The 22,274-nt window shown below is 47.8% G+C and overlaps 1 protein-coding gene across 8 annotated transcripts in view; it reads right to left on the bottom strand.

Annotated features, from left to right (window-relative positions):
- Positions 1-22,274, bottom strand: part of Eva1c (eva-1 homolog C) — a 74,513-nt gene that overhangs the window by 23,632 nt on the left and 28,607 nt on the right. The window contains 3 exon segments of one of the 8 annotated variants that reach the window (NM_001430789.1): positions 3,709-3,861; positions 11,658-11,781; positions 14,864-15,060. In NM_001430789.1, the coding sequence (NP_001417718.1) occupies positions 3,709-3,861; positions 11,658-11,781; positions 14,864-15,060 (474 nt within the window). 8 annotated transcript variants of the gene reach the window in all.

Genomic DNA, 22,274 nt, shown 5'->3' with positions numbered 1-22,274 from the left:
GAAGGAGAAGGAGAAGGAGAAGAAGAAGAGGATCCTATTTTGCCATCAAGGGTCCCTTGTCTGACCACAGGATGCACATGGCCCATGATGCCCCTACAGGGAGGTTAAGAGAATGACAGTTCTAAAGGTAATGACTAGCCCGGGGACAACACCAGCCTAAGAGTGGAAGTCTCCTGCAGCCCAGGCCACGGTCCCATCTCCTAACTCAGGAGGCATGGAGACTCTGAAGAGGGAATTCGCTCAGCTCCTATCTCGGCACGTTCAAAGTGATTTGAGAGAGAGAGAGAGAGAGAGAGGGCCGAATCGGTCACTCATGGGTCACTCAGGGATGAAGCATCGAGTAGAGCCATTAACAGAAGATCAGGACTGACCCTTGTGGGCGCCTCTTGGCCCATTTGGGAATCACACACGTGACACAGAAGACTCTAGAAAAGAGCAGCTGAGAGCTGGTGCCTTTGGGGCCTGCCAGGGCTGCCCTGTGACAGAGGTGCACCAGGAATGGGCATGGGCTCATGAAATGCTCAGCAAGTAAAGGCCCTTTCTGCCAAGCCTGCCAACCTGTGCTTAGTCACCGGGGCCCACACTGTACGGAGAGAACCAGTTACTCTGAGTTACCTGACAAAATCCATATGTATACTTTGGCACGTGCAAACAGTCCTTCCCATGTAACTAAGAGAGAAACTGCACATGGGTCTCTGTGACTACAATTTTTAGTTGCTATAATGAAATACTTGAGGCTGTGTAACTTTAAGGAAAATAGGTTTATTTTGACTCACAGCCCTGGTCCAAGATCAATACTTAGGTATAGCTTTTTTAATGTCAGGAGAAAGCATGGGGCTTCACACAGCTTCACATACAAGTGTGTGCCTCTTCTGATCTCTCCTTCCTCGTCCACAGCCACCAGCACTGAACCTCGTGCTTTCTCTACTCTGATGACTCTACCTAACCTTCAACTTTGCCCAAAGGTCCCACTTCTAAATATCATATCACTCAGCTTCTTCCTTCTCGGCACCTTCCAGTGGGGAGTCTCAACCCAGGAGCCCTTGGGAGCACACTGAAGTCATATGTAAACCATAGCACCCTTCTCTGTCCACCTCACAATGCAAAATCCTATGTTTCTGCCCACAAGAATCCTACAGCCTTAGGCTCAGTCTTCTGACATTCATTCCAAAGCCTCAAGGCTCAGCAGAGACTCAAGCTGACTCAACAGTTGAAAACCTGGACAATCAGAACACGGTCCATTTCCAAGATCTAAGGGTGAAACAGGGGTAGTGCTCCTGCCCCAAAGGAAGGAACGGGAAAGTGGGGAAGAATGCTCAGCCTGAAACGAGACTGAAATCCTGCAGGGTAAACACTAAACCCTAATGTGCCAAGGCCAGCCTCTCTAGCACAGTGTGAGGGGAGAATTCCAAGCCTTCCTCAGTGAAGGCTGCAGGTGTCCATGGCTATACCTTTCTCAGACGGACAGAACCCTGTCTCTGAGGAAGGACAGGGAGACAAGAGCTGAATGAAATCTGGAAGGCCCACACAAAGGAAAAAAATAGGGTATGAGAAAAACTTGTGGGCTAAGACCAGAGGAGGCCTGCTAGAATTACCTATGGGTACTCCAGGAAGTCTGGGATGAACTGTGGCATTTATAAGGTACTCCCAACACACGGGGTGTGTGAGAAGCCTGAACAATGCAAATTAACAGAGCTCCCCATTGTGAGGTGTAAAAGTCCACATGACTTGTATAGTCGAGGCTCCTTCTGGATTCCTCTCTTGTGACTGCATTTTTTTTAACAAGACAGGATTTCTCTGTATAGCCCAGGCTGACCTTGAACTCACAGAGATCTGTCTGCCTTTGCCTCCCAAGTGCTAGGATCAAAGGTGTACACTACCACTGCTCGGTTAAAATGCATTCTTAATAAATTCCTTCACTTTGCTTGCTCCTAACCACATCAAATTCCTTATTCAAATTTGAGAAGCTGGGAACCCCAACAGGTACCAAACTCTGGCACCCACCATCAGCTACTCTATACCTTGCCTCACCTGGGGGCTTCCCACAGCGGTTGCAATCCATGGTTAGCTTCTGCCAGGCTTCCCTTTGAAACCTCAGGGGAAACCATCATGACGCCACAACTGCACACCTAAAATTCCAGCCTGGCATGGATGCCAAGGGCCAGCACCCACAGGAGCTGCAAGCTGGCCTGTTTGACTCCAGGCCTTTTTCCAGTTGCTCTGATCTCAGCCCTTGGCTGGCTTCTGTCCACACTAATGTCTCTAGCAAGTGTTTTTCCAGCCACTCCTTTAGAGCTTGTTCTTTGGTCCCTCCTTGGCCAGACTGAGAGGTTTTCAAATCTTTCCCTTTGGTCCTGAGTTTTACTATACATCTGACTAAAAGCAGCCAATAATGGCCACATGGCAGTAAGAATCTTGGTTGATCTGAAATCACATTTGCCCAGTAAACAAGTCAGTCATCTTTACATGTAGTGTTCCTCTGGGTTTTAGGGTGTGGACTCCATACAGCAGGGTTCTTTGCTATTTCATATAAGAATAACCTCCCTCCTATTTTCTAAGGGGCTCCCTGTTTCCATCTAAGACTACTTTGCCAGTCTCTTCTGACCCACCCCCAGAACTGGCCAGCAACATTTGACTTGTAGCAATACAAACTTTCCCCAACCCATTTCCCCAGACTCCTCTGACCTCTGCACATTATTCAGTTTCCAAGCCACTTCCCTCCACATTCTCGGATATAGATATAGTAATAACCCCATATACTGCCAGTGCAAATTTCCTGCATTAGTTTTCTGGGTTTGGTTTTATTGTAACAAAATACCTGAACTGAGTAACAATGTAAAGAAAAGCGGCTTATTTTGACTTATAACTCCAGTCTAAGGGCAGGAGCCTGTATCCGATGATGACCTTGCTGTCAGTTTCTAGACAGCACAGGGTACCACATAACACAAGACAGGGATGCCTCCTCTGGTCTCACCTCTTCCTATAAAGGAATCTGGGGGTTCCACACTGATAACCTTATCTGCCTCCAAAATTCAGACCTCTATATGCCTCTGTAACACTTTCTAACATTTTAGTATGGAAATTTTTCCCATCAGAGATTAAATTTTAGCACACGATCCTTGAAAGACATACAAGCCACATCCCAACATCATAAGGCCTTCGAGGCATGTGCTCCTAGCAACAATACAGTATGATGTATACTTGTGTCATATATCATAGGTGCGATATTATAGAAAGTATTATAAACAATTGACATTGAGCATTGACTTCATTGGCATTGACTTCTACAGACGCATTGAGCCCTTTTCATATCTACGCTAGATGTGTGTGGCTGATGGACAGCAAGGTGGACACTTCTGGCAACAAAGGGAATATATCCGTACCTGTTGAATAGAGGAACTTTCCTCTAGTATTTGCCATTGTGCTTGGGCTAACCCGCAGTTGCAGAACTTGTGCACATGAAGAGCCAGCTGTAACCACTCCTTCCTCTTCTGTTTACTTATGGCCTCCTTCTGTGGTGCTGGAAGGCCACTCCGTGACTGGGTAGATTATTCGTTGATGAGTTCCCAGTGCCTAGAACGGGTTCTGCATACAGCAGCTGCACCTTGACTTTCCCTCTCATGCTGCTACAAGCCACATCTCACTGCTGACCCGGGACCACAATCCACTCAGACAACAGCCTAATGACAGCCAAATAAAATCGCCTACCAAAGGGGGGCAGCAGCTCCGCCCCAGAGGAACAGATGTCTGTCTGCTGGGTCCTCCGGCCGTAGGCGGCAGAGTAGATGTTGAGAAACTTGGACCCGTGGCAGTGAAGCTTCAGTTCCTGGTCTTCACACACTGTTTTGTTTTTCAACTCATCTGGAGGAGAAGCGGAAAGCAGCGACAGATTAGCCTCGCTGAGAGGGAATGACTGCAAACCCAACACCACACACATGGGAGCTGGCGGCTCATGCCCATAATCTCAGCACTGGGGAGGGGCCCGCAGGAGGACAGGAAGCTCAGGATAACCCTCGCGCTCCCAGCTGTATAGAAAGCGTGAGGCCATTCGGAGATACACGAGACTGCTTTTTTTTAAGGGGGAGGAGGGGGTCCGTCTTGTAATTCCAGTGCCCAGGAGGCTGAAGCAGGAAGATCTCTGCGCTACCATAATAAAAAAATCTCTCATTACATATCATACAGAGCTCATTTTCCCTGAACTACGAAGGTAAAAAGTCTTGGCTTAAAAAAAAAACTAACAATTAATCATACGATAGAACCATCCATTTAACCCAAAACTTAAACTTTTGTGTACGTGTCTGTGTGTGGGAATGAGTATCTCAATGCACGGATGGACAGCTGACTGCGGGTTTTCTCCTTTTGATGTGAGTTCCAGGGACTGACCCATGTCACCAAGCCTGACAGCAAGCCTGTTTACCCATGAAACCATCTTGCTGATTCAAATAAAAATTTATAATAATGTCTTCCTCTCATCCCTCCTTCCCTCCCTCCCTCCCTTCCTTCCTTCCTTCCTTCCCCCTACCCCCTTGAGACATGGCTTCTTTTCTGAGACATGTGTAGCCTGGCTGCTTTGGAACTTGCTCTGTAGATCAGGCTGGCCTTGACCTCAGATACCTGTCTGCCTTTGCCTCCCATGCTGGAATTAAATGCTTGCAGCACCACCACCCATCAATGATTTTTTCTTTTTAAAAGTAATAGTTTCTTTCACTATAATCTGTGGGTATGATCAAGGAGTAGATTCAAGGGACTTGGGCACAAGACAGATGGGACATACGGTCAAGAGAACACGGTTCAGGAAACTTCTCGGTGTTGAACTGTTTATTTAAAATGGGCGATTTCGAGCTATAAGAATTATACCTTGGGATACTTTAAAAATAATGGTAGTTGATACTGAGGGCTTCCCTCCACTCGTTCCTGCTCTCCACACTTTAGATGTAGTAAAGAACTTCACTCAAAATGGCCATTAGGGGAGCTGCTGTGTCACAGCCTGCAGGAGCAGGAGCTAATGACAAGATGGTTGTCTGGAGGGAGTCAGCTTCCCTAAGAAATCTCTTGGGGCTGGGAATTTAGCTCAGTGGTAGAGCGCTTACCTAGGAAGCACAAGGCCCTGGGTTCGGTCCCCAGCTCCGAAAAAAAGAACCAAAAAAAAAAAAAAAAAAAAGAAATCTCTTGCCTTCTGTGTCCCTCCTTAGCTCACGTTTGTCTTCCACTCTGCTGATTTCAGATCCTCATACACCTCAAGACCGAGTTCTCCCAATTGTGATCTGAGACCCACTGATGAGTCTTGAAATCAAGTAAGAGAGTTGTCACCAGGAAATTTAAAAACTACAGACTGGCTGGGAGTGGCCACATACGGCTGTGATCCCAGCCCGGGCACAAAGGCCCAGAGTCTGAGCTACATGGAGAGTCCTGTCTGGGCCCTCGCTCAGGGAAGAAAGAGGAGGAGGGGAAGGAGGAAGAGGGGGAAGGGGAAGAAGAGAGAGAGAGAATGAGGAAGAAGAGGGGGAGGAGGAAGAGGAGGAAGAGGAGGAAGAGGAGGAAGAGGAGGAAGAGGAGGAGAAGTAGACGGAAGGAAAAGAGAAGAGAAGCAGAAGCAATAGAAGGAAAAGCAGAAAGAGAAAAAGAAGCAGAAGGAGGAGGAGAAGCAGAAGCAGGAGGAGAAGCAGAAGCAGGAGGAGAAGGTGGAGATGAAGAAAAGAAGAACAACTACAAGAAGAAGCAGAAGCAGCAGAAGGAGAAGCAGGAGGACAAGGAGAAGACGATGAAGATGAAGAGAAGAAGAGAAAGAAACAGAAAAGGAAACAAGAATGATTAGAAATCATCAAAACATCAAAGGGCGTTCCGTCAGGACAAGCATGGCTATAATTTCAAGCAATCGCCTTTCAGTTGTGTTAGTATGAGTGTGTACCGTGTTGGGCCAATAAGCACAATGTTTTTGTTTTTGTTTTTGTTTGTTTTTTGTTTTTTGGGTTTTTTGTTTGTTTGTTTGTTTGTTTGTTTTAACTGTGGTTGGAGTCCAAACGATCTGAAAGCTCTCACCATAAGGCTTCCAGAAAAGCGTATTTAACCCGACCCAGAGTTAGGGCAGCTGGCTGGCCTTCCACAGAACCAATACTGCTTAAGCTCTGAAATTAAACCATGAAAGAAAACCATCTGTAGCAACAAAGCCCACCTTCCTGTGACTTTGAAGTTCCTGTGATTCTTCACCAAAAGCCCCAAAAGAAGCAGAAAGACCAAACCTTGGGTCATAGGCAGGGAGAGACTTCAGATCTCAAGATGTAAGCCAGCTTTAGTGGTGAGCCTCGGGAGTGGTTTTTAATATAGTCAACCTCCTACTCCTCCTGCAGGTGGATTTCTGTGATTTTAGGTAACCCGCAACCAATGACAGCTTGGTAATGATAAGTAGAAAATTCTAGAAGTAAACGTTTCCTAAAATTTAAACATTCCTATTCTCAGTAGTTTGCTGCACTCTTCTGCAACTGGGCTCTGTCTACACAAGATATGAGTCCTTCCTTTGCCCAACGTTTCCACCCTATATATGTTACCTGCCCATTAGTCCCTTGGTTTATTGTCTTAGTTATCAGATCTATTGTCGAAATATTGAAATATTTATATTCAAATAACCCCGATTTTACTGCCTAACAGCTCCAAAGTACAAGAATGTTGATGGTGGCAATTTTATTATTGCCATAGTTATAACTTTTATTATTAGTTGTGACAGATCTCTCACTGTGCCTAATTTACAAATTAAACTTTATCATTGGTGTGTATCTATATAAAATCACAGTCTACATAGGGTTTGATAATATTCGTGGCTTCAGACATCCATGGAATCTCTCGGAGATTGTCCCTCTGGATAAGGGCAAATGATTATGTATTTTAAAGAAGAAATTCCAGGCAGTTGCCCAGCCTGATGCCTATGGGCCACACATAGCTATTTACAAACGCAGCCGACACAAATCCAGGGCTTACTTTGTAGGTGATAACATCACACCACAGTCGTAAAAGGTTGCATATGCCTATGAGCGTGATCGACATGCAATCAGCAATAGCCAGGCCGTTGATGCTCACAGATTCCCGTCTTCTCTGCTCACTTGACGCACAGGAAGAACTGGTGAATCAGGGCAAAGAGCCCAAGGTCATGGCACACATTTAAAAGACCCCCAACTGGCTCACCGCAGTGTCAGCATGAGATTTTACACTTAAATCCAAGGAAAAGTTTGTCTTCTTCTAAATAAAGAGACCACTGCCTCTGTGTCTTGGGGCACTGTGTCTGAGTAGGTGCTCAACCTCACCAACAATGACATTTCCTTTGACGTCAAAGGCCCAGAGTGACAGCTGACATTTGATGCATAAAACATGGGAGCCACGTCAGAGAGCTTTGCAGTCAGAACGTGCTCGAAATGCCTGCCAGGAACAGAGAGCCTTCAAGGCAGAGGTGGGAGAAGTTGGCACAACCAAACTTCAACGTGAACCTTTTTAGTTCATGGCTAGTTTGGTTTCTTTACATTGAAACAGTTACTATATAGGTCAGGCTAGCCTTAAACTCACTGTGTAGCTCAGGCTAGCCTTGAACTGTGCCTCAGCCACCCAAGCACTGAGATTGAAGGCCTGTGTTTTAAAAAACTTTTAAAAACAAGACTTATCCCCCCTCCTCCCCCTCTCTCCCTCCCTCCCTCCCTCTCTCTCATCTCTGTCTCTGTCTCTCCTTAAGTTAGCATTTAAAAATATTACAAAGTGTTCATTTTATTTATTTAATGTATATGAGTACTTTGACTGCATGTATGTATGTATGTGTGTATGTATGTATGTACGTATGTATGTATATATGTATGTATATACATGTACTACATGTGTGCTTGGTGCCAGCAGAGTCCAGAAGATCCTTTAGTACTGGAGCTACAGAATGTCGTGAGTCTCCATATGGTTGCTGGGAATTGAACCCAGGATCTCTGGAAGAACAGTCAGTGCTCTTAATTACTGAGCCACCTCTCCAGCCCTGGTTATTACAATTTTTTAAAGGCACACCATGGAATAAATATTAGCCATGACTCTTTGATTAACGAAAGCCCAGTCATTCAATGGCAGCAAACCCCACTGAAGGTAACAGGGCACCCATGTGTAAGGCTTCTAGATGCCCTGTCCCTGACTGTGCATCCGCAGCAGAGAAGCCTGGTGCATGCCAGGTTGCTTCCTGCTGTGTTGTATTGAGTTTCGTGATTGCAGATGTGCAGGCTGTCACCTAAGAGTACAGTTTTGGGGTTCTAAAGGAGCAGGGGCCTCCTAACATAACTGCTGCCCTCTAAGGGGAACCGAGCTGCTCTGAGATCTAGATAGACTCCCAACAGTGAGTCGCTGACACACTTGGAAAGAGCCCAGCAGAAGCCTGGGAAGGCAGACGCAGGACTCTGTAGAGACCAGTGTAGGCACCCCCTTTTTGGTAAACAGTCCCTCCCTGACCTGAAAGGACTATGTCCAAATAAACCACAGTGGGTTAAAAAGTCATCTAGTTGAAAATACGGACGTTAATTTTTTACCAGAATTTTTTTCTTAAAAAATGTAGATTGTGTAAATAAATTAAAAAATATCCAATAAAAAAACTGCAAAAAAGTACATTGTAACACATGTAACACACCTAAGCTACAAACACATTATCGGTTCTCCTTGTGATCAAATGACCAATCGGGTGCCGGAGCTGCCAAGCCTGATGACCTGAGTTCAATCCCTGTACGAATATGTTGGAGGGAGAGAGCCGAGTCCTGCAAGTCTTCCTCTGCCCTCCACATACATGCCCTGGCATGTTCCCTCCCCGCTCGCACTGTGGCTGGAAGCTACTGCTAGGTGTTGTGAGGAAAGAGAGTACTGTGTGTGGATAGCTCAGGGAAACACAAAAATTCAAAACTTGCTGGGTTCAATCCCCAGCACCATAATAGATAAATATTCAAAGTCTAGTCCTTCCCACAATGCACATCACTTAGTGTCTGGACCAGTTCGCTTTTACATCTCAGCAGTGGAAGGTCGGAGGGGCAGCAATCTGCCGTGACAGGAGTAGCTAGACATTGATCTTGCTCACCACCGCCACTGCAAGGCAGTGTTAAAGTTGAGATGGACACTTGGTTGCCTGGATTGTGTCCTCATACTCTCTGTACTGACAATGCACCGCATCCTCACCAGCTCCCAGGATGCATCTGCCCCAGGAGCATCACTGCTTGTCAGAGTGCACATCAGTGACCAGAACTAGTTAACCTGTTTGTTGGCATGCTAGCCAGCCCTGACTCCGCTCAACTCCACCACAGGCCTGTGGTAGGCATCTCACAAACGCATATTGGGGACATTTCTTCACTGCACGGCTGGGCAATGGAGCTTCTGCAAGCCACTGTCCAAGATTACACAGCAAAACCAACTCTGGTCTATAGCACTTGCCAATTTCCCTGGTGTCAATTCCCTTGTCCTGCGGACTTCTCAGGACTCAAAACCAGGAAGAGATGGGCCGCTCTGTATGGCAGCATCAGACTCAAAGACTGCTCTGAGTGGCAGTACTGGACTCACGGACCACTCTGCATCACAGCCCCGGAGGCAGCTGTGGTTGCAAGGATCACAGCAGAACAAGGACCAGAGACTTCAAAGGAAGGAGGGCGGAAGAAAAAAGGCCTCCAAAACCGCCTTCCAAAACTCTGACTGCCAAGGACCAGGTCACACGGCCTCCATGCCTCATCTTTCCCCTGGGGCAGTCAGAGTGGGGCTTTACCTACCCTGCACCTCCCGGTGCAAACATCACTGTGGTTTGTTTCCTCCAAATTCATACTTGTGTACAATCCCCATTGGGAAGTCATAAGAGGGTGGACATTTAATGTAACTGTGATGTTTAGAGATGGGCTTTTTCTGTATTAGGACTAGAAAAAGGTTAACCACATTGGTGTAAGGCTGGGGACATATCTATGTTCTGTGTCTCCAGTCCATAATACTCACACTCTCACCACCCTCTTCTCCAGTTGCAGGCAGTCTGAGCGACTGCTTCTGAGAGGAATATTTGCTTTCCTCACGGAGGTGGGAACTAGGGGTAGGGAAAAGGATGCCAAATCTAATGGCAACCAAGGGCACAGTGGAGTTTCTCTGAGTCAGCCGCAGAAGGCCCACAAAGGATGCGGAGACTCTGAGGGATGCTCTTCTTCTGTTGGCTAAGACAGGGGTTGTTGGGTTGGGAGTGCTAGGGGTGCTGGAGGGAGCTGGAGGGGGCTTGGGGGGGCCTGGGAGGAGGGTTCTTCAGGCACTCTTCAACATCTAGGTTTGTTTGTCACTGCTTACACTCTACAATAGTGTATGTGTGAGTGTGTAAGACAGTGTGTGTGCAGTGTGCATGTACAACAGAGTGTGAGACAGTATGACGTGTGAGTGGGTCTGCATGGTTAAGAGGGTAGAAGGCCACAGCAATGTGTATGTGATGGGGCACAGGAGGGTCTCTTGTGTGCTGTGAGTGTACAGATGTGTGCATGTACGAGTCTGGGTGTGAGTGTGTTTGCAGGCACAGTACCAAGGGGTCCTTCTATCATACTCCTGGTCGTTTCTGGGAGATTATTAGAGAAAAGTCTGCTGGCTGCTGAGAGGGTCCCCAACAGACAATAGAGCCAAGTCTTAGGCTACTAGTGTTTTAGAATGGACAGAGATCAAAAGCAAAAACAAAAAGAAACAAACAAACAAAAAACAAAACAAAAAAAACCCAGTTGAGTTTGGGACAACATAGAGGGTGCTGTAGAAACAAACTATCGTTCCTAACATCCTGCTACATACTATTGCTACAATGTCTTTTCAACACTCATTTATTCAAGCAAAGCCTGCTAGAAAGACAGTGTGAGAGACCTCATGTGAGAGTCCAGCTATAAATTTTTGTGTTCCTGTGTCTGTGTGGGTGTGAAAGTAAAAGGGAGCCTTAATAGAGGAAAACAGAGACTTCAAGGAGGTGGAGGGAAATGAATAAAAATGTGTGTGATGTGAGGTTGGAAAGGGAACAACTGGGAGTGGAAAGGTGGGGAAGGGGGACAGGGGATGAGGGAGGGGGAGGGGGACAGAGCCGTGGGAGAGCATCAACCAAAATATGTATGCTAATTTAAAACAAAGGAAAGAAAGTCTGAAGTCACCAATCCCCTGGGCTTGTTGCAGGCACATCCCAGGGGCCTGGAAATGGGACAGCTCCTTGAAGAGGGATTACTTAGAGTTTACAGTGGGCTGATCATAAAGCTCTGTGCACCCTGGATGGCAAAAGTCAATGGAGAAAGCACAAGAACGAGAATGCAAGCGATTACTTCTGCACACCATGCATCCATGAAACTGGGGACAGCCAGTTCGCACACACATGAGGTGGTGGCTCTGGTGGAACCTGTGCCACTGAGCCTAGTGAAAATCAAGTCTCGTAACACTGGGGTTTCCTCCACTCTGCGGTTACTCTCAGAATCAATACAATCGAGCTGTATACCTTGAGAGGGATTTTTACTTTTGAAAGATGTGTAAGTGTGAGTGTACACATGCCCTTGTGTGTCTCTCTTTTCTGATCTTCCTGTTAAGGGATTTGAGGTTGGATGGGCAGAGGACTTTGGTCAGGAGTGTCCATGAGACCAGGGGCCAATCCCAAACACACTGTCCCCCCCTCAGAAGTTACTTACTAGGTTGGCATTTAAAGGAGACCAGGAGGTATTTACTGCTTCCTGGACAAAGGTCAGGTCCGAAGACTCGGCTATTGACCAGGAGGTGGCAGGCCCGCTGGTTCTGGCACTCGTCCAGCACCTTCTGGAAGGAGGGGTAGAAAAGGGATAGGCTTGTAAACTGCACACGGTGTCTGCTGGGCCCCAAACCTGGGTTGCTCTGGGCTCTGAGGGAGTGAGGCTTCTCTGCCCGGCCTGAGCTGTGTCTTAGATGGAAACACATGAGGTGAGGGGTGGAGTATCTCCCCATAACATCCAGAAGAAAGGACTTGGTCCAGAGAACCAGGCCCATGGGAGAGCCAGCCGCAACCAGCCACAGTGGGCACTATGACTGACTCTTACAAAGCGCCATCTCTCAGAGGATCCAGGGCATGTGAGTGTGATCAAGTCATGTTTGATTGTTCAGTCCGGGGAGAGGGGGTAATCCAAACTTTCAAGCTGAGCAAGCCGTTATGACCAGGAATTATGGCCATACCATCTTACCTTTAGAATGGCCACACACAGGCCCTAGGAACTCGGGGAAAGCTTCAAACACCCAAACTTGTTCCACCAAATAAAGTAAAGTTGATTTCCACTTTTAACGAACCCAAGGGCATGAGCCTATGACCTTGTGGCTGAATGATTTCTTTAGTGGACTACTCATTTAGTCAAAAAGCTTCTCCTACACTCCCTCTGGAAGCTCGTGGAAAACCCTACACGACTTCATGGAAAGATCCACCACTCCCTCCTGCTCCTCTGGGCTCTGGCTCCCAGAGAAAGCTCTGCCCAGAATAAATTCAGGTCTCAGCCTTGGTTGTGATGAAAGAGAGATCAAGTCCAGAATGGGAACTGTTCTCACAAATCCACACACACTTCAAGACTGAATTCTATTCAGATTTTTGAGCTTTCCCGAGTTACTGTGTTCTTAGAATCTGCTCAAGGAACACATAATTCCATGAGGATGTTGGTCCTGCCATGTCACCTACTCTACCACCTCAGGGGCCCAGGAGATCTGGATCTGTCTGTCAATCAGAAAGAACTCGTGGGGACCCTTTACGCCCTGGGAGGCACAGCTCTCAGATGATGGCACACTGGAATGGCCTTGGTGAACTACATACCCAGCCCTCAGGTGCTCCCCTAAAGCTTTTCCCTCTGAGGCAAAGTGTGCTCAAACCATGTTACCAACTGCAAAACGCAGAGAGGCGCCGCGGTGTCTGCCTTGGCAGATGTGAACCCGTCCCTATCTTGAACACCACTGCCCCTCAGGACACTGGCTGCCTCAGTATAGTGTGAAGCCCTCGGGGAAGGAACTTGCTGAGCTGCACAGGGTTGTTCCTGGCAGACTCAGCCTCCGACTGTGTTCACAGATGCTAACATGTCAGTCTAAATGAACTTCCTCTTCCCTCAGGGCACCAGGCTGGAGCAAGGATGCGGGTACCAGCAGTTCCGACTTTCAACAACTGGGTACTTCTGTGCTCCTGTGCTGGCCAGCTCTCCTCTCATGCACCTTGGAAGGCAGCAGAGGGCCTGGTCACCCGGGTTGGGTGAGGAGGACAGGGACTATGGTTTTTAGAAGGGAGGCTGGGTGGTGGTGGGGGGACTGGGGCAGGATGGGGCACTTAAAGATACTATGCTTGACTTCCAAAGAAACCTGTTGTTGCTCATCACAACACAGAAACCATATCAAGGGGATGTGTCAGCCAGTCACATTCTTTTCTGTTGTTCACCGATCACATGACAGCCCAGATGCTATGGCTTTTGGACTGAATACGTGGTACGAGAAAAATGGAGGGATTTCTCTGTCATCTAATAATTTTGCTTCTTCTCTGTAGGCATTAGGAAAAGGATATGAAAGTCTCCTTAGACCTTCTGGTAAGTTGACCTTCACCCACATACTCTATGCTGGTCATGAACAAACTGACTTCTAACACCATTTGTTGCAAAGAACTTGAGAGGTGTTAAAATCATCCCAGGCCAGTGACTTAGCCAGGTAGTTGAGGTGACAGGTTATAAATTGTTTGGATAAACTTGGCCTTAGTGGCACAGGCCTGTGATCCCAGCTTTGCACAGATAGTAGGATGGAGGTTCACAGTTCAAAGTTAGCCTGGGCAACTTAGCAAGACACTGTCTCAAATATGAAAAATAAAAGGGTGGGCGTGGGCTGAGACTATAGCTTGCCGAAGGCTATAGCGCCCACCCAACGTGCAGAAAATCCCAGGTTCAGCCAATCTCCAGTAATGAAAAAAGTTACATGGATAAGCCACAGATAGGCTAATACCACCAGAGAAATGATTTGACCTCTATATGTACCAATTCATCCTCAAATGTACCCAAGGAGGAAGAGAAGAAGAAAGGTGGGAGGGGAGAAGAAAAGAGGAGGAGGGAGAAGAAGAGGAAGGAGGAGGAGGAAGAGGAGGAGAAGGAGAAGGAGAGGAGGAGGAGGAAGAGGAAGAGGAGGAAGAGGAGGGAGAAGGGGGAGGAAGAAGAGGAGGAAGAGGAGGAAGAAGAAGAGGAAGAAGAAGAGGAAGGAGGAGGAGGAAGAGGAGGGAGAAGGAAGAGGAGGAAAAGGAGGGAGAAGGAGGAAGAAGAAGAAGAGGAAGGAGGAGGAAGAAGTTGTTGTTCTTTCTGGCATTGTTCAGAAGAAAAACTAAATCCAACCAAGACCACTCAAAATATCCTCATATTCTCCAAGTGAGAGTAACAGGGTTGTCCACAGGTAGAGAAGCCAACCATGAGGCACAAAAGCCAGCCACTGATACGTCTCTTGGGACAGTCTTTAGGAAGTTCGATCCAATTCTGGTATCAGAAAGACACTTGGGGGTCTCCACCTTTCCCACTGGGGCATTGATCAGTGTTGTGGCCTGGAGGTCAAAGTCCAACATGGCTTTGTTTTGCTTCACTACAGTAAAGAGCGTGCCCTGAATTTCTCACTGAACATGTGCTGAGGGAATGCTTTACGGCATAGGGATTCCATGTGTTCTCCATGACAGCGTCAAAGTTTGAGAAGCAAGGAGCAGCTCACCTGTAAAAACTAGTGATGTATAATAATTGGAGTTCCCATGGGGTTTTGCTCTGAATGAACTGTAAAAATCACATATATATGAATGTAGGGAAGAAGGGGGAGAAAGAGAGGGACAGAGATGGGGGGACCAATTTCATGAGCTTAGAACATCCACGAAACTCAGTACCTGCAAAGCGGTGGATGCCACACAGGTCAAGTTGTCTTCCCTCTGGGAGATGGGCTCCTGGGGGCTACACCTTTGGAAATCTTGCCCATAAAATGCCGACTGCACACTTATTGTTGAATGCCGAGGACACTGCAGATTCAAATAGTCCCCGTCACAGGCATAGGCGGTGTGGTTTTGCAGGAGTTTGGTTAAGTAACCTGGAAAATATTTAGCTGGATTACAGGAGCTCCAGGAAGCCCCCTTCCCCGTTACTATGGAGATTTCGGAGCAAGGAGACACTAGTGTCCCGAGGCAGGGGCTGCTGGGTTAAGAAAGCATGGGTGTATTTATCGGCTATGGAAGATCTGAGGCCACAGGGGGCTGCGGAGGTCCAGATGCTGGCTTTCCTGTGTAGGCCAGGCACCTCGGGCTGTGATGGCCCAGTGTAAGGCTCAGAGGGCTCTATTCCCTTCAGGCAGCACACTGAGGGATTGGACATGAGCCCAGGGAATCTGGAAGAACCTATAAAGCAGGAAAGTATGCTGAGTGGGTGTCCCTGGGCGTGTGGCTACCCGTCCTGAGGAACACTTGAGTTCTCTAATCTCCAGGCCTTCCTGGAGTAAGGGGATGCCATTAAACTTCAGGAAACCACTCCTGGGCCTGCCCTACCCCACAGAGGAAAGCTGGGGGTGGGGGGATTGCCTGCATAGGGTAAGGCCTGCCAGGAAGGAGTTCAGAGGGGCAGGGGAATGAGGTAATGAGAAACATAGTGAAGCTTTGTCGTGGACTGAATAATATGTCTCCGTATTCCTAGCGTAGCTCAGAATGTGGCTTTATTTGAACACAGGGATGCAGGCATAAGTAGTTAAAAGGAGGGCATACCGAGCTCAGGGGATCCGTTCATGGCATATGATAAGTGTCCCCAGCAGGAGACAAGAAAGAAAGAAAGAAGGAAAGAAAGAAAGAAAGAAGGAAGGAAGGAAGGAAGGAAGGAAAGGAAGAAAGGAAGAAAGAAAGAAAGAAAGAAAGAAAGGAAGGAAGAAAGAAAGGAAGGAAGGAAGAAAGACAGACAGACAGACAATGATGTGAAGAGTCAGTGATAGAGGGACACAAGCCAAGGGTAGCCAAAGGATGGCCAGCCTTCAGCAGAAACTGAGGTGTGTGTCTCCGTCGACGCCTTGATTTCAGACCTCTGCGATTCTGAGGTACACAGCCACCCATTTTGGAAATTGTACACTCTGCATGCCAGTCTCTCTGGTGACTTCTCAAGCAGTGGGGGAGGATGACTCAGGCTGGTCCTGGGCTCTGAGAAGCTCTGGGGACCGACAGCCTTGCATGTCTGGAGCATGGCTGGTTCTCAGAAATGAGGAAGTAAAGTTCTGGCCAGAGTGTAGATCTCCCTTCCTCCTTCTCACACCTCATGAGGTCAACAGTGTGGCTGCTGGGAGCAGAGCCAGGGACTTTCTGCTGAGGTGTGTGTGGGATCTGCTGGGCAGACTGACAGGAGAGCTTTATGGGAGGAAGGGCCGTTCCTGAAGTCTCTGATTCCCACACAGCCGACCCACGCCTATGTGAGTCCCATTCTGGTTTCAAAATCTCTCAGAAGTGTAATTCCCGACTAAAAGTACCTAGGCTTCCTGGATGCTTACAGGCAGTAGGGCCTTGGGTCATTCTTTTCATACATGAGTGTTCTGAGGAAGGCTGCAAGTGCCCTTCGGAAGGCTTATCCTAGCCATAATGCTCCCTTCATCTTCCCTCCTCCTCCTCCTCCTCCTCCTCCCCCCCCCCTCCTCCTCCTCCTCCCCCCCTCCTCTTCTTCTTCCTCCTCCTCCTCCTCCTCCTCCTCCTCCTCCTCCTCCTCCTCCTCCTCCTCCTCCTTCTCTTTCTCCTCCTCCTTTGGGAGGCTACCTTCATCAGGTAGGAACAGCAAAAGGAAATCAGGTATCAGTTGGAATCTGTTTCTTCTCGACCACCAGCCCTCAACTTTATAGGCTGCAGGTCACTGTCTCTTTGCACAGCATGCAGGGAGGGAGCCTCTGACCCAGTGATAGGCACCAGTAGTTCAGGATTTCATTATGGCTTTCAACACCCTGTGGGGCACACTCTGCCTGCAGGAAATTGGGGTAGTTATTTTGGAAGGGCCAGCATTTTTATTCTGAGATGTGCTCAGCAGGGACCCTTCTCTACTTGATCCCTTTGGACATCTCCTTAAAACTTCCTGTCCATCAGCCCTTATCCCCAGAACCCTGCTGAGTAGTCAGCTGATTGCAACTTCAAAGTAATTCTCAGAGGAAGATGATATTGGCTTAAGGCTCGTTGTTTATGCAAAAGATGCTTTGTTGCGCTAGTAGATAAAGGACAGGACAGGCTTCTAAGGATGGTGGAGTCTTCAGACTCTCAGAAGAGTTCTGGGTCCTAGAACCCTGAACAGAAGTGTTCTGTAATGGTTAATCTTGATGCTAATTGAGATCCCCTGAAGGGTTGTCTATGAGGTTTCCAGAAAGGTTTAGCTGAGGAGGGAAGACCCACCCTAAATGCAGATGGCACCATCCCGTGGCCTGGGGTTCCAGACAGAAGAGGAGATAAAGAGGGGCCGGGGAGGTGGCTCAGTGATTATGGGCCCTGGCTTTGCCATCATGAGGCTCAGAGTACAGATGCCAGCCCCCATGTAAGGAGCTGGGAGTTCTGGTACATGCTTGTGACCTCAGCTCATAGTGGGGCAGACCGCAGAGGATCCCTGGGCTTGCTGACTTCCAGTATAGCTGAGAAACGTGAGCCCTGTGTCCCCACCTCAGAGAAGTGAGTAGAGAGTGCACGGGGCACCAATGCACACATGCACATAAACTCACACAGAACCAGACCCTGCCCCGCCCCCCCACCGCCCCCTTCCCCCGCAGAATAAAGACAGAAACAAAGAAGGAAAACGAACCAACAATAAAAAAGAACAGAGAAAGAAAGTTTTAAATGAGAAAAAAAGGAGAAAGCAAGATGTGTCCCTGGTACATCTCTTTGCCTCCTGATCAGACACAATGTGATCACCTGTGTCACACTCCTGTCATGCCCCCTCCTGCTACAGTGGACTTTACCCTCAAACCCACCAGCCGAGATAAACCCTTCCTCCTGGAGTTTCTCCCTCTTGGGTCGCTGGCCACAGCAATGAGGAAAGGCACAAATACAAACGGCTTGCTGCCCAGATCATCACAGAAGAATCCTAGCCATGTTGGGTTAGCCTCTCGCCTCACTCTATGAACCAGGGCCTCTTCCCATGAAACTGAGCTTGACCGCTGTGGGACCATTTCCATCAAAACAGATGAGTAGGGGTTGGGGATTTAGCTCAGTGGTAGAGCACTTGTCTAGCAAGCACAAAGCCCTGGGGCAAGCACAAAGCCCTGGGTTCAGTCCTCAGCTCTGGAAAAACACACACACACACACACACACACACACACACACACACACACACACACACACGAGTATGTGCTACGTCCAACCACTCACTCTGTCCCATATTTTTATCCTGGGAGTGTTCAGAACAGACTAATGCAAGATCATCAAAGCCCCCCTACTCTGAGCTACAAAGAGGACACTTGGGCAGGAAAGCCTGCATTTTATTTACCCCATTCCCTGTTTCCAAACTGGGTCCATGGACTGTGTTTTAAAAGAGACCTAGGGCATGAGGCCTTAGGTTCCAGCTCTAGTCTTTGAAAATGAGTTATCAAATCTCTCTCTCTCTCTCTCTCTCTCTCTCTCACACACACACACACACACACACACGCACACACACACACACACACGCACACACACACAAGTACCTTACCTTAAATCCGCATCACTGAATGAAAGAAACTAGTCTGAAAAGCAATACTATATACCATGCAATATCCTGGGAAAGACTAAAGTGTGGATGCGAGAGAAAGATCAGCATTGACAGAAATTACAGGAAGAGAGAGAGGAACAGGCAGGACACAATGAATGCCCAGGGACATAAAACTACTCCCTGGTGTCTGGGATTATAATGGTAGACATATGTCACTTACACTGCCCCAAATTCTTATGTACACCACCGAGAGTGGATCCGACAGACACTATGGATACTGGGTGATCCCACCAGTGGGCTTGGCACTGTGGAATCGGAAGCAGAAGCATCAAGAATTCAAGGCCAGCCTGCCATACACAGTATCTGTGACAGCTCAGCATAGCCATAAGAGTTATTAGGAGGGAAGCACGGGGGTGGGGCAAGAGCAGGAAGAGATGCTAAGACAGTGCGTCCAGGCATGAAGTCATATAGTCATTGGCCCAAGAGTGCCGGTGGCCTGAAGAGACTGGAAAAGCTAAAGAAAACGATCCCAGAGACTTCAGAACAGAGCCATTTCCACATCGGACTTTTATCCAGTAGAACTACAAATCTGTGTGCTGTGTGGGCACAAGTGCATGCACATCTGCTCACATGTTCATGGAGACCAGAGAGCAACCTGTGATGTCTCCTCTTGAGTGTTGTCCACCTTTCTCACTGAGAACACGTTCCTCATTGCCCAGAGCTTCCCAAGTAGGCTACTAGTGAGATGGCCAGCCCCCCTGCCCATCGCCCCTCTCCATCACCAGAATACAAGATGCTCTACCATTCCCCGCTCTTCTGTGCCTGCTTAGGACTCTAGCCAGCACTTTACAACTGAGGTTCCAAGCAGCCCCTCTGTGCTGCTTTGAGACTAAGTTTGTGGTGATTTGGTTTCTTCAGTGACTATTGGTGCGCACGAGAGATCCAGAGCTGCAGATTTAAGAATGTTTTTTAGGGAAAGATTTTAAAAATGAGTATGTGTGGGTTACAGTGAGGAAAACCTTGGATGTATACATTTGTATATGTCAAAATATATATCAAATGAGTTCTAGACCATGTGCAAATTACTGTGCTTCTTGCTGTGAGCTGTGGCCAATAAATTTGAAAGTGAATATTGACAAGAAACTGCTTGGGATGAGAGACCATGGGTCCCAGTGTAAATACAGCAAAGGAGATGAGTGTGGGAGGGACTGAGCCCGGGGAACTGAGGTCCTGCTGAGAAGGGTCATAAGATCAGAGGGCAAGCACAACTGTGAGCCTGAAAGTCCTTAGAGGGCAGAGTGATAGAACGCCCCAGAGGGAACAAGAAGGCGGCTCAGTGTGAAAATGTGCTTCCACCAAGCCTGACAACCTGAGTTCAACCCCTGGGACCCATATGGAAGGAGAGAACTAATCCCACAGCTTGACCTCTGACCTCCACAACAGACGCCATAGCAAGAATGCATGCATGCAGGTACACACACACACACACACACACACACACACACACACTAAATAAGTGTAATAATAATAGAAAGAGAAACATCACTGAGCAGTCTAGAGGAGCACCTGAAAGTGGAGATGTTTCTGTACAATAAACGAGGAAACCCCTCAGGATCAAGAACACCTCAAAAGAAAGAGGAACAGAGCAGCCTGCTGCCAGGGTTCTCTGGGGTGGGGAAGAGTCCACTCTCACCAGTGTGCTGTTCAGTGAACACAGTTGGCTTCCCCACAACTTGCTTTCTCCGCTGCTTCAAAAGGTAACCCTTGTCAAGAAACAGCTACCTTTGGTTATGACTTCTCTCTGGACCATACTGGATGAGTCAAATGCTTTCTATTGCCATAGTCCCAGCCAGGGATTTTATAATCTTAACTCTGCTTACCACCTTAGGAGAAGACTGCAGTGTACGGTTTTGTCCTGTTTCTTGAGACAATGCCTCAAGTACCCCAGGCTGGCCTCCACCTTGTTAATTACTTGAGGCTGATGTTGAACTCCCGATCCAAGTGCTGGGATCACGGGGGAGGCCGCCTCCCCATCCTCATTTTTAATATTTTATTTCCTGTTGAGACAGATCTCTTACACTGTATCCCAGCAGCCTGGCCTGTAATCTACCATGTTGCTCAAGCTGGCCTGGAACTCATGGCCATCCTCCTGCCTCAGCTGCTCAAATTTTGGGTTTCACAGTATGAGCAACAAAGCCCAGCATATGTAGAAGTGTGTGTTCTTTTTAAAAATCTGTCTTTAAAGTCCAGTGAGACACTTTGCTGGGTGGGTCAGGGCTTACCATAAGGTAGGTAGAACTTCCTGTCAGCTCAGGAGCCTGGCCACAGATTGTGATTTTCACTCAGACTCTCTTCCCTGGCAAACAGTCACATGATATTACCAGAACTCTGGTGGCTTCTTCAGCCTTAATCTTCCTCAAAGGAACAGTTGAAAGGCTGGTTTCAAGGAGACCTAAGAGCAGACTAGATAAAGGGTTCTTATGTTCTTGTACTATCAATAAAGATGAGGAGTTTGCTAAAAAGCCATGGGAGCTGGGAGTTGCCCTCCATCTTTGGAAAGAAGTAGAGAATGGAGATGAGATGTCTCAGCTGGTAACCCCATAAGAACAACAATGCCAACCAACCAGAGCTCCCAGGGACTAAACCACTACCCAAAGACTACACATGAACAGACCCCTGGCTCCAGCTGCATAGGGAGCAGAGGATGGCCTAGTTGGGCACTAATGGGAGGAGAAGCCCCTGGTCCTGCCAAGGCTGGACACCCCCCACCCAGTGTAGGGGAATGTCAGGGCAGGGAGGTGGGAAGGAGTGAGTGGATGGGTAGGGGAACACCCTTATAGAAGAAGGGGAGGGGATGGGATAGGGGGCTTATGGACGGGAAACCAGAAAAAGAGATAACATTTGAAATGTAAATTAAAAAATACTCAATTAAAAAAAAGATATGGAGTCCTTTGGGTAAATTCCCAGGGGGAAAGATGTCTGTCGTAAAACCCAATGACCGGAGTTCCATACCTAGAACCCACGTGGTAGAAAGGGGGCGCCAGCTCCTACAAGCTGGCCATATAAGCACCACAGTGCCCACATGTGTCTCACACGAAGAAATAAATGAAGAAATCAGGTCTTCATTATTGAAAGTCACTCTTGAGAGCACCGTTATCACACAGACAGTGAAAACTCTCTTCTATATAAAGAGCACAGTGACAGAGGCCAGAATCATAGGAATGGCTGATTCCTACAGGTGCTATGTGGAGCAGGAGGGGAGTTTCACAGCAAAAGCTTGGGTATCGTTCGCAAAAATATCGTCAAAACAGTGCTCCTTTGCAGACCCTCAGAGTCAGTTATGCTACATGCACTGAGACTCCTGATGAGAGCGGGCACACAGCCCCACCAGCTGCGGTAAGCGTCTCAGGACTCAATTAAATACATCATTCTTGTGTGTGCACACGGATGTACATCAAATACGAGTTAAATGCACCATTCTCGTGCTAGTGTACTGAACATATCATTCTTTTCTTTTTTTTTTTTTTTTTTTTTTTTTCCGGAGCTGGGGACTGAACCCAGGGCCTTTCGCTTGCTAGGCAAGCGCTCTACCACTGAGCCAAATCCCCAACCTGAACA

Source organism: Rattus norvegicus, chromosome 11, assembly GCF_021556685.1.
Source record: "Rattus norvegicus strain SHRSP/BbbUtx chromosome 11, alternate assembly SHRSP_T2T, whole genome shotgun sequence".
Taxonomy (NCBI): domain Eukaryota; kingdom Metazoa; phylum Chordata; class Mammalia; order Rodentia; family Muridae; genus Rattus; species Rattus norvegicus.
The sequence above is the reverse complement of the archived record's forward strand: the minus strand, read 5'-3'. Positions and strand labels throughout refer to the sequence as shown.